Source organism: Emys orbicularis, chromosome 5 (assembly GCF_028017835.1).
Source record: "Emys orbicularis isolate rEmyOrb1 chromosome 5, rEmyOrb1.hap1, whole genome shotgun sequence".
In the NCBI taxonomy this organism is placed as follows: Eukaryota; Metazoa; Chordata; order Testudines; family Emydidae; genus Emys; species Emys orbicularis.
The window spans coordinates 122887738-122900722 of record NC_088687.1 but is presented as its reverse complement, the minus strand read 5'-3'; the positions used below and the strand labels follow the sequence as shown (position 1 = coordinate 122900722).

General features: G+C 42.3%; 1 protein-coding gene across 1 annotated transcript in view; it reads left to right on the top strand.

Annotated features, from left to right (window-relative positions):
• The window catches only part of ABLIM2 (actin binding LIM protein family member 2), a 156072-nt gene that overhangs the window by 5399 nt on the left and 137688 nt on the right, over positions 1 to 12985 (top strand). Inside the window, exon 2 of the mRNA XM_065405740.1 lies at positions 9945 to 10128. Coding sequence (XP_065261812.1) covers positions 9945 to 10128 — 184 coding nt within the window. The remainder of the gene's footprint in view (positions 1 to 9944; positions 10129 to 12985) is intronic.

Genomic DNA, 12985 nt, shown 5'->3' with positions numbered 1-12985 from the left:
GAAAGTTAAACACATGCTTCAGTAGTTTGCTGGACTGGGACAATGGACTATGTATAAAACTTTCACAGGTAAATACATAAGAAAATAAGAATGGCCATACTAGGTCAGACCAATGGTCCATCTAGCCCAGTATCCTGTCTTCTGACAGTGGCCAATGCCAGATGCTTCAGAGGAAGTGAACAAAACAGGGCAATTTATCGAGTGATCTGTCCCCTGTCATCCAGTCCCAGCTTCTAGCTGTCCGAGGTTTAGGAACATCCAGAGCAAGGGGTTATGTCCATGACCATCTTGGCTGATAGCCATTGATGGACCTAAACTCCATGACTTATTTAATACTTTTTAAAATCCAGTTATACTTTTAGCCTTTAACATCCCCTGGCAATGAGTTCCGCAGGTTGACTGTGCATTGTCTGAAGAAGTGCTTCCTTGTGTTTGTTTTAAACCTATTGCCTATTAATTTCATTGGGTGACTCCTAGTTCTTGTGTTATATGAAGGGGTAAATGACACTTTTTCTCCACACCATTCATGATTTTATAGTCCTCTATCATATCCCCCCTCAGTAATCTCTTTTCCAAGCTGAACAGTCCCAGTCTTTTTAGTTTCTTCCCATACAGAAGCTGTTCCATAACCATAATCACTTTTGTTACCCTTCTCTGTACTTTTTCCAATTCTGATATATCTTTTTTGAGATGGGGCAACCAGAACTGCAGACAATATTCAAGGGCATACTATGGATTTATATAGTGGCATTATGATATTTTCTGTTTTATTATCTGTCCCTTACCTAATGCTCCGTAACATTCTGTTAGCATTTTGACTGCTGGCACTTTGAGCAGATGTTTTCAAAGAACTATCCACAATGATTCCGAGATCTCTTTCTTGAGTGGTAACAGCTAATGTAGACCCCATAATTTTGTATGTATAGTTGGGATAATGTTTTGCATTTATCAGAATTGAATTTCATCTGCCATTTTGTTGCCCGGTCACCCAGTTTTGTGAGATCCCTTTGTAACTCGTCCCAGTCAGCTTCGGACTTAACTGTCTTGAGTAACTTTGTATTGTCTGCAGATTTTGTAATCTTGTTTACTTCTTTTTTCAGATTATTTATGAATTTGTTGAACAGCACTGGTCCCAGTACAGATCCTTGGGGGACCCCGCTATTCACCTCTCTCCATTGTGCAAAAGTGATCATTTGTTCCTGTCCTGTGTTTCCTGTCTTTAAACCATGTTAGTGATCCATGAGAGGTCCTTCCCTCTTATCCCAGGTCTCCTTACTTTCCCTGAGAGCCTTTGGTGAGGGACCTTATCAAAAAGCATTCTGAAAGTCCAAGTACACTATATCCACTGGATCACTCTTGTCCACATGTTTGTGACCTCCTCAAAAATACTAATAGATTGGTGAGGCATGAATTCCCTTTACAAAAGCTGTGTTGACTCTTCCCCAACATATCCTGTTCATCTATGTGTCTGTTCATTCTATTCCTTTATATAGTTTCAACCAATTTGCCTGATACTAAAGTTAGGCTTACAGGCTGTAATTGCCAGGATCATGTCTGGAGCCTTTTCAAAAAATCGGCATCACCTTAGGTATCCTCCAGTCATCTGGAATGGAGGCTGATTTAATCGATAAGTTGCATATCACAGTTAGTAGTTATGCAATTTCATATCTGAGTTCCTTGAGAACTCTAGGGTGAATACTATCAGGCATGGGTGGCGGGTATCAAAGGCGGGGGAAGGTTCAGCCTACCCAAACTGCCTGCGTGGCCCCACCCGCACTCCACCCCCAGACTCCCTCCTGCTTCCTGCCATGGTTCTTCTTTCCCATGTCCCCGAGCCCTGGGCCAAGGCCACCAGAACAGGGGGAGGGACCAAGGGGGTCACTTTTTGAAAGTGAAGAGGCCTGACCTGTCCACTTTTTACCAGGGTGGACCACACCCATTTCCTCTCCTCTTCCCCCTGAGGCTCCACCACCCCACCCCCAGGCCAGGGCAGCATGGAGCCTGGCTGGGGAGCCCGGCCAGCTTTGGGGAGCCGCGGTGGACCCTCCACCAGCCCATGTCTCCCAGCCCATGTCCCCACTCCTGGGTGCCCCGGCCATCTGGGGCAGGAGGAGGGTCTGTGACTCCACGTCAGCTCCCCACAGCTGCCCGCGTGGCTCTCCCTCTCCCTGACCTGGCTCCGGCTAGGGGTTGGGGGAGGGATTCGGAGCCACAGCCCAGCCATGGTAAGAGCCGCGCATGGGCAGCTGTGAGGAGCTGCGGAGTTGTGGGGACATGGGCCAGAGGCTGCTCTGGGAGGGTCCGCCGTGGCTCCCCACAGCTGCCTGCCCAGCTCTTTTCATGGCTGGGTGGCGGTTCCGAAGTGCCCCCCCACCGGAGCCGGGTCAGGAGAGCTGCACGGGCAGCTGTGAGGAGCCTGAGTCCCTCCATCTGCCCTGGGTGGAAGGCCTGAGACACGGGCAGGGGGCTACCTTCGCCTCCCTGGCTCCCCTCCCCCCGACTTTTGGGAGGGTTCTGGCGCCCTTCCCCTGGGGCTAGTGGGGGCTAGCCTGTAGCCAGGAATTCGGGGCAACTGGAGCCGGTGCTTGCACTGGCCACCCACCCAGCATGCTGGGGTTGGGGGCCGTGATGCCCACCCACTCAGTGTGGGAGCGGGCGCACTGTCTGCCCACCCATTGGGCGCTCTGGGGCTAGAGGAGGGCTCTGGGCTCCAGCGGGGAAAGGGGCAGGAGGTGCGGGGCCCTGGGTAGAAGGGGCCGGCCAGCCGGGGCCTACCCTCTCCAAGCCTGCTGGTCACCCACCGCCTATGCCATCAAGTTCTGGTGATATATTACTGTTTAATTTATCAGTTTGTTACAAAGCCTCTACTATTGGCACCTCAGCCTGGGACACTTCCTCTGACCTGTCACCTAAGAAGAATGGCTCAGACATGGGAATCTCCCTTGTATCCTCTGCAGTGAAGATCAATGCAAAGAATTCATTTAGGTTCTCTGCAACAGCCTTGTCTTCCCTGATTGCTCCTTTAGCATTTAAATCGTCCAATGGCCCCACTGATTATTTGGCCCAAGTGCTTGAGGGCCAGATTTTTAAAGGTAGCTATTTTCCTAAAGATGCAGGTAGGTGGCTAGTGTGTTTTTCAAGAGCATCTAACCTTGTTTTCAGGGGAAGTTAGGTGCTAGCCTGTGTAGGAGCTCTTGAAAATCCCAATAGGTACCTATCTGCATCTTTAGGTGTCTAAACCCCTTTGCAAATCTGGCCTTTAGTCCCTGAGGGTAGTTCTACACTGGAAAAAAATACCCATAGTCACTTCAAAATGAAAAGCCCAAGCTTGTTTTTTGAGCTGGTTGGTTTGTAAAAGAAGCTTTGATGAGAAATGTTGCTGTGTTTTGATCAGCATTCTGAGTGGTTGACATTTTTTTGAAAATACATATTCATATTCTGACCAGCTCTAATAGGTTTCCTATTTGAGATAATTTTATCTGAAGTTAAAAGATCTTGTGGTACCATGGAAGTTTTACTAGACTTGGAGCTGAAGTACTGTGTATAAATAGCTCATAAATGACAAGAGACCAGAATTAATGTTTCCATTCATTAGGAGGTAAAGAATCTTCATGAGGCTGATAATATATTCATTAGAGAACCCCCCGGTCATGAAATTATTTTTAATTTTTCTGCTGAGTTTATCGTGTTCTCTAATTAGTCTCTGCTGTTGTTTGAGGGCATAAAGTACATTCTGCAACTTCTCAGATGTCTTGATCAAATATCCCTCATCATATAGCCATTCTAGCTGGCACTTTGTTGAATGGCATACACTTCACCTAAAGTCTGCTGGATTGAATTTTAAGAACACCCACTTCATGAATTTGTGTGATTAATAAAATGCAATGAGGAGGGTGGGAGTTTCAGTGTCATTATACGTGGGAAAAGAATATCTGACTGAAGGCAGAATCCAAACCTTTTATTCTTTCAAATTCACAAATGGATTAGTTTCATTTTAAAAGGTAAAGTTTCTGTTTTGATAGGGCTTTTTTTTTGTAATTTCCTTTGTTTCATGTTAGATGTGCATCAAAAGGTGTATAGCAAAACTACAGGTGCTTAATGTAGTAGTCTTCTAAACTTCTACACATTTCATAAAATGAGAAGCATACACATCTCTCCTTAATCTTTCACTGTCTAGCTTTTAGCTTCTGTTACATCTTCTTGATCCATGACGGAGGTTTGAACCTTCATTATAGTAAATTAAACACATATAGAACAGCGGGTGGGATTTTCAAAAGAACTCAGAGTTGGGCCAGCTTTTCTCCCATTGGAGTCAATGGTGTAAAACTCTAACTTTGTGGGAAGTAGTTAGGATAGTGGTGAGTTCTTTTGAATATCACACCCAGTATTGCTAAGTAATGATAACAGTTGGGTGGAAATGCACAAATTCAAAGACATTAAAAGCTATTGCCGAACTAAGATAAGCTTTAAATACACAGGGCCAAACTTAGCCCTCAGTTAGATGTGTGCAATCCCACTGAAATTAAGCCCCTTGGTTCAGTTGAATCGTTCAAATTCTGCTTTTAAGAGTCAGATTTTCCCATCAGCTAAGACCACTTTAGATTCAGTTGAATGCTTGTGAGTTGTTGCATGCTTTAATCTTACTTGTCATATCTGTTCCATGTTGTACTGTAATATTTGAGCGGTTGTATTGTGATCCTCTGTGATTGTGTGAATTGCCATGCAGAAGAGGGATATTAATTAGTGTGAAGAGCTGCTCTTCTACAGAAATTGTTACACCCCTTCCGAAGGAGGAGACCCATCGATGCCAGAGATAGACAATGGAGAATTCTGCTTCTATACAGCTTAACGCTCTGCCTACATCAGGTTCCTCCTATCCCTTTATCTTGGGGCAGGGTGTGATTGGGTCTGAGGGGAAGGGGTATGATGGAGTGAAGAAAGAAAGTGATGAGAGAACTGCTCAACAAAAGCCACCACCTTCTCAGTAGATCCATTATTTGCAGCTGTTTTCTGTGACTCATTGGCACAATGGACCATCTGGCATCTCAGTTTATAGTTCGAGCGAGTCTTCAGATCTTTAACTATGTTGTAACAGGGCACACGAAATGTCTTTCATGAAAAATTAAAACAAAGCCATTAAATGTTTTCTAAAAATCCATAGGCTTTAATTAGTCCAATCTTGGAATGGTATATGACTGCAATATTTCTTTCTAAAGGCCAAAACTATCATTAGATGACAGAACTGTAAAATTCAGCACCTGGACATACAACACTTCGCTTTTAAATTCTTTTTAGCTCCTTTGTAAATTACAAATTGCCATTTCTCCCCTCCCCCTCCCCCCCCTCCCCCCCCGTTTTAAAGCAATAAGTCAATTCTGAATAGAGGCCAAATTTTGATATTTTTTCCCCAGTGGGCTGTTGCAGCAGCCTAGAATAGCCAGCGTGCGCTGTGCTCTGACTAGACTCTCTCCCCGCTTCCCTTCCAATAAACTCAGTGTTTATGCATGGGAGGGGCTTGTGTAGGGTTATAACACTGTCCTTGAGCCACTGGGAAATCCCCTTTGTTCTGGGGGAAATCCCCAGTGGAGAGAGTGCCTGGTTTGCAGTGCCCTGCAATGGAGCCTGCCTACAAGGTACACAGGAAACCCTCAAATCAGCCCTTGTTTCACACTAGGGCATCTGAGTCTTAGACTCTTTGTGAATTTCACAAGACCTTCCTCAATCTCTAAAATAAGGTACTGAAGGAAGAGTGTATGGAGCCCACCCTATTGTAGTTTCTCAATCTGAAAAGCCTGCTTCCAGGAGTCATTTCCCATAGAAGTGTTGCTTTCAGGGCAGCCTGGTGGTTGCTCTGGAAACATCTGATGACCATGTGCAAGAACCAAGTTGAAGCAGCCAAAACGTGACACCAAGATTCAGAACAAAGTGATTTAAAGCAATTCAGGTGTTAAGAAAATGAAAATCTCTATTTGCTGATGGACTCTTAGTAACAGCAATACCATTGTCATGGCTATAAAATTAGCATGTGATGACCACAGCTGGTAGAAATTTTTCATCAACATTTTGTTTGTTTGTTTTTGACAAAAATGTTTTTTCAATAACTCCAGATTTTCATGAAAAAATGTCTGTTTTCACTTAAACATGTCATGAGGGTTGACATTTAAAAACAGACCTTAGCTCAAGTCTTTGAAAACTATTACTGTACATGTAAGTAACCAGCATTATAATAGAAATACTCAATGAGAACATAGCTGAAGAGTTGATCAAATCACAGAAAAGGAAGAAATATATAGACCACAAGTGACCAATCAATTTGTTCCAGAGCTAATTGATTCAGAACAAACTGTGCACTATGTAAACTATAAATGTGCATATTTTAGCAGACAGTTTCTCTTTGCTAGGGTATTACATAGAAACTAGTAAAGCTGACAGGAAATAAATAGTTTCTTCCCGTCCCTAAAACAGTAATTATTGGAATGAAGGACTTGAAATTTTATACGTTCTCAGGAAGCAATTATTTTTTCAAAGCTGTTCTGGGTTTCCTTAATATTTTAATGTTTAATAAATTATGCAGTTATGGAGGAAAAACAATGACTTACCTTAATTAAAGACAAGATTTTTATTTTATTGTTAAATATTTGTTCTCTTTAAATAAGTGGGATTTGAGATAATTTTGTATGGATTATATTTTGTTTTTCTGAGGAATCAAAAAGGAGTTTCTTTCCTCACTGCACCTAACCCTTCCCTGTCTGAAGCAGCACTAACTCCTGCTGAGTTAAAAAACATTTCTCATATGGTACAGCTAGAGTGGATGGGTAGATGGAGTGGGGACTCAACCAAGCAACAAAGAGGTGGGAATAGGGTCAGCAAAGCCTTCTGCCCGGATGTTCTGGGGAATTAACTGTTTCCTTCCCAAGAGTTTGGGAGTCACTCACTACTGCCTGCTCCTCCCAGTGCTGTTTGCACCGGAAGGTATGTTTACATTGCAATTAAAAACCTACGGCTGGTCTGTGCCAGCTGACTCGGGCTCACAGGACTCTGCAAAATGGGAGGGTGCCAGAGCTCGGGGTGCAGCCCAAGCCAGAATGTCTACACCACAATTAAACAGCCCTGCATCCTAAGGCCCGTGAGCTGTCAGTGTAGAAATACCCTACGAGGACGATTGCCTTACGACTCCAAGGTGTTTCCTTACTGTTTCCCCTCACCTCACACTGGCTGTGGGTTTCTCTTTGAGACGGAATATTTTATTCCTTAATCCAAAGGCCCACTGCTGCAGTCCCTCTCTGTGTGTGACTTCCATTGACCTCAGTTTAGAGTCCCATGCATCCTACAGTTACAGAATTGGACCCCAGGTCTCTTAAAACAAATAGCACTTTTGCAGAGTTGCTGAACTGTGTCTAATTTGTCCCTCTGTGATTATTCACTGTTCGCAGCACAGAGCTGATACAGCATATGGTATTGTATAACACATCTTGGGGTTGTGAATAAGAAACTCTACAACACATCTGAGCAAACTTCTCAGAGCCATCGGACAAAAAATAGCAATTAAAAACAAAAAAAAATACTAAGACACAGACAGATGGGGTAATTCTGCCTTTGTACTGTTAGCCAGCTGTGTTAACAGAGCACCTCTGTTCAAAGTGTAACATTTCCTTGGTAGTTTTCATGCCTATAATAGCAATTACTTGTGCTGTCTATTTTTTATATTCTAAATGTGTATAAAATCTATTGATGATCTTATGGACTTTGGTCCAGTCACATAGTGGCAAGTTTGAGTGCCACTGGAATAAAGGAATCTTCTACAAGGAAGATGAAGAAACTAATTACACACTTCACCTTCCTTCCTCATATGGTTATCACTGCAAGTTTAGATACTACTTGATATCTTCTAGCAATTTTAAAATGAAGTTTTAGTGTCATTAATTTAAAAAAGTCCAGAACAGCAGTTCCTATTCTCACCTTTAAATCCATATTTGCTTTATGCTTCTGTCACGCTACTGTATACATAACAGAAAGCTGATGTCTAGCTAGCCATGTGCTATTGCTCAAAAAATATGTCCAGGAGGCATATGAACTTCTGTATGAACTTAATAAAAGTTAGAATGAGGTTTTCATTGTTGACCTTAAGCGAGACAAAGAACAAGGCTAATGTAGATCAATCAACGTACTGTAAATGGTGACTTAAAAATTAAGCTGCTCTGGATAGCGCTGCTGTTAATATTACATGCACACGACACAGTGAAGTTTACAAGCAACACCTGCACTTTCCTTGTGTGGACTGTGGATGACTGGTAGCATTGCCTGGATGATACACTTATCTCTTCCATCCTTCTTGCAGCTCGAATTTCAGCCTAATTTGACCTTGAACATTGTAGGTTACTGCAGGTACTGCTCCCAAAAGCAGTTCTTCCAGAAATGGAGTCAGAGCACTTGACAACAAGGGTGCTGCGGTGACTCAAGATAGGTCAGACTGTCCTCCTAGTATAAGAACCAATTTGAACATCTACCCTTTCTCTCAGCCAAATCCAAGCCTCTTGAAGGTTCAGAGCAGATAATTCTCTCTCCCTGTGATTTCAAGCAGAGAGCTCTTGGCTCTCTCCTTCCCCTCCTCCCCTGTAATCTCAAAACATGATCCTGGCTCCGACCCTGTTTGTACTGATGAACTGGAGGGAGCTCCTGAGGTTTGCACATGCCCTTTGTTAGCAGGGCCAGCCTTTGGGCTGTGCAAAGGAGAATCTCCGCTTGTTTTGTTCTTTAGAATGCCAGTCTCTAATCCTTTCCCCATGCAGTCATAGCCTTAGAAATCTAAACTGATTGCTAGAGTCACAAAGAACAAGTGGCTGGGCTCCACTTCTGCTGCAGGTGACTTGGGGAAGGGTGGTCCTACAGATCCCTCCCACGTACACGCTTTGTATGTAGTGTGTATTAGTTACATTGAGAATGTCTTCCCAAAACGTCATCTTGCTCACTCTCCCCAATGTCCTTACGCCAGCCTTGTGCACAGGAACATAGGAATTGCCATACCACAGCACACCAGTAATCTATCAAGATTGCTATTCTGTCTCCATCATTTGCCAGTACTGGATGCCTCATAAGAATCCGGTAATGGGCAGTTATGGAATAAACAATAGGAAAAGTTTCTAATCCCTGTAGATTACGGACTGGTTTTTGCTTTGGAGAATGAGGGTTTAAATCCCTTCCTTTTAAAAATCTTATTGAATGTAATGGTGGGTGTTGCATGTGGTGGTCAAGGTACATCTAACAGCATCCCAAAGTAGCCCCTCATCTAGGGACTTATGTCTCTGCACTCAGGCCATGTTTATGCTACAAAATTATGTTGACCTAATTTACGTCCGCATACAACCACCGCAGTTATTAAACCACTTGTGTGTGGGCACACTTGGCTCCTTGTGTCGGCGGAGCGTGTCCTCACCAGGAGTGCTTGCATCAATTGTATCGTCAGTGTGGGGCATTGTGGGATGTCTCCTGAAAGTCAATAACAGTTGACGTAAACAATGCAGGGCCTACCATGACTCAACGCCGCTTGGGGAGGTGGTGATGCTAAATCGCGTAGAGAGGCATTTATGTCAGCAGGAGCCAAATTTAAGTGAAGACACTTCCACAGTTCGGTCAACACAAGGCAGCTTACGTCGACCTAACCCTGTAGTGTAGACCAGGCCTCAGGCTCTCTGCTGTGATGTTAGTTTTTCTATATGGAATAAAACAAGCTTATTAATGTAGATCACTGATGAAAACCATAAGGGTAGCAACCTTCTGACTCATGGGTGTCTTGTGTTCAGGAGCCCCAAATATTAAGATGCCTGTGCTTGAAGATCTGCTATATATATTTTAAAATGTGCTGATCGTGACTGAAGATTCATCTTATTATAGATACAGCTCCACTCTTTCAGTCCTCTAAATCTTTGCCATTTCTCTCCATGTAGCTTGTGGATGTGACCTGGCTCAAGGAGGATTTTTTGTGAGACAGGGAGACTACATCTGTACTTTGGACTATCAAAGACTCTATGGCACACGGTGCATCAGCTGTGATGAATTCATTGAGGGGGAAGTGGTTTCAGCACTGGGGAAAACCTACCACCCGGCCTGTTTTGTGTGTGCTCTTTGCAGGTATGTTTTCCAAATAAAAATTTTATTTTTATCACTATAAAAAAGTATATTTCAAAAGAGACAAAAGCCAGGAATCCATGGGGAGGCCCATAAGCAAAACATCCAGGCTGTCAAGGAGGTGCCCCTCTTATTCATTTGGTTCTACCATTCTGCCACCGTTTACATTTATGGGATTTTGAACTGAAATAGTTCAGCCTTTCTATGCCATTTACTAGTGCTACTTAATAATTACTTACTTAATTATTGCAGCCAAAATTTTAAGTGTTCACTAATTCCATGTGCCACAAACAGTGTGTCCAACTCTGAGATATCTTATTCCCCATTTGCTGAGGTGCGGGGGATCTGCAGCTGCTTTTGTAGTCAGACCTATTTTCCCCAGACACCACTGCTGCCTGACCTCTCTGGTGTCCACTTTACTGCTCTAGAATGTCACTCTGCTGCAAACACAGTTAACAGACTGTGAAAATCAATACATTAAAATGTATTTACAAAAGCAGATGAATACTCTCAGAAAATATGGAAATCAAAAATACACAGTGAAGTCATGCACACATTTAAACATGGGAGTAATTTTAAAAACGTGGTGTTACATATACCTATGTGCAGAGAGCAAGCACTGGTCTGTGTACCACCATAATCTCCAAAATAGATGTTCAGTTGAACTTAAGTAGCAAAAAGGCCTAGTGCTGGCCCTCTTCACAGTAGTGAGTTTCACTCATGAGTTCCATTGAGTTCAATGGGACTATTCACATGCATGTATTTGCAGGATTGGGACCTAACCCTGTAACTGAAGGGTTTTTGGGGGGGGGGGGGAGGTGCTAGAGTAAGACTGATACTGAACTGTAGCTTGATTCTCTTTTGTGCAAATAACTAGATGCCTATATATCAATGGTTTAAGACTTTAGTGAGAACTTGTAAGGAATACAGTTTTATAATAACAATTCAAAGTAAATGGAAATGCAATATTATTTTTTACGACTAATTATGAACATTTACTGATGAGATAAAAACAGAGAGAGCCTTATATTAAAACCAGAACAAAAAGCAATAATATCAACCCAGATATAACTGAGCGGACAGATTAAGGCGAAGTCACTCTTAAAACCCTCGTTCCATTGAATCCTGTCTCTTTAGATTTTTCTCATTTATCCCAAAACATATTCTCGTTGGAGACTGTAAATAAAAAGGACTAAAGGGAAAAAGAAAAAGAACATCAGAAAAACGTAGAAAGAAAAAATTAGTATCTCCACTCTATTATCAGTAACATAAATTACAAGTTCAAAGGGTGGATGGAGGATATCACATTTTTGCCCTGAGCCTTCTCAGTCTACACATACATTAATGGCTCCATCTATAAACAAACCTACTAGATACCAACTTTCTGGTGCCTTTCTTCTTGCCATCAGTGTTATTCAGACCCAGAGTCAATTAAGAGAAGAAGAAAAATTCCTTGAGATTATTTTCTCACGAAGTAGGATTGACTCCTCAATTAGGATTTCGTTAGGTTTTATAATTGAAAACTAAATTATTTACCAAGCTGTACTTAGCCCTTTATTGCAGTCTGGATGTTTACGGTTCCAGCTGAAACAATTCCCTGAAAGTTCAGAATAAGCTTCTACAATGGTTAAACTACTTAACTCCTTGCTCCCTAACAAAGCAAACTGAACCACGGCACTAAGAAAACCATAAATATAATCTGCCACACAGATTACTATCAAATGCAGACATACAAAAGCTGAATTGCTCTTTAAAACTTCAGATCCCTACACGACAGTACTTCACCCAAATAAATTCTGTCAACCTCAGTTCTTCATCTAGAACACCAAATGTTCTAGGAGTCAAGGCAAAACATTTATTCGGCCGAGTCTCCCAACTGCTGCTATCTCAACAACAGCACAAGCTTGCTGTAGTCTCTTCCCCTAGGATGGCATTCCATCTCATATTGCCTCCATCCACTTCAACCCTCCATGTTACAAGCAGGAATCAATTAGCCTCCACCAGCAAGGTTCTAGCATCTGCTTATCGTGTGGGTCAACAGAAGAACCCTGTCATCCTGTTACATTAGAAATACCAGGCCAGATCCTCAGCTGGTGTAAATCAGCACAGCTCCATATGGCCCAGTCTTTGCAAACCAGGCATGCTTTATACTTCCTGCAAGAAAGAGTGTCTTTATCCAAACACCACGAGACGTTCTTCATTAATATTTGGTTTTGTACTAAAGCTCAGTAATATGAAGTAAGGCAATACGTATGGTATATTCAAGTAAAGATGGGTTTTGCTGTCAAAGAAAATGACTGAAAGTAGAATCATTTTTCAGAAATTAAACAAGTTGTTTCAGGGCTAGGATTTTAAAGTCATCTTTGATACCTTCAGAAAATCAAATCTCTTTTTTAGAAGTCTGATTTTGAGGGCACTCTGTACTCCTACAAGTTGTGTTCAGCACATTCCAGGATTAGTCATCAAATAAACAGCTTTATAATCCTGTGCTCTCTGTAACTGCTAAAGGAACACATTATATTGTTTTAATTGTTAATACATTGAATAGCAAATCAATGATTTTTGAACCAACACTTCTAATAGTGACACTTGCAACAGTGCTTTCTCAGCTTCAGAAAAGACAAGATTATAATAGCAAGTGGTGGGATGTGGAAGTGTGCTTTCTCTCAAATAGTGAAAGCAGTCAGAAAACCAAAGCAGATGTTAAGTATCAGGGGGTAGCCGTGTTAGTCTGTATCTACAAAAACAACAAGGAGTCTGGTGGCACCTTAAAGACTAACAGATTTATTTGGGCATAAACTTTCGTGGGTAAAAACCTCACTTCTTCAGATGCATCTGAAGGTTTTTACCCACGAAAGCT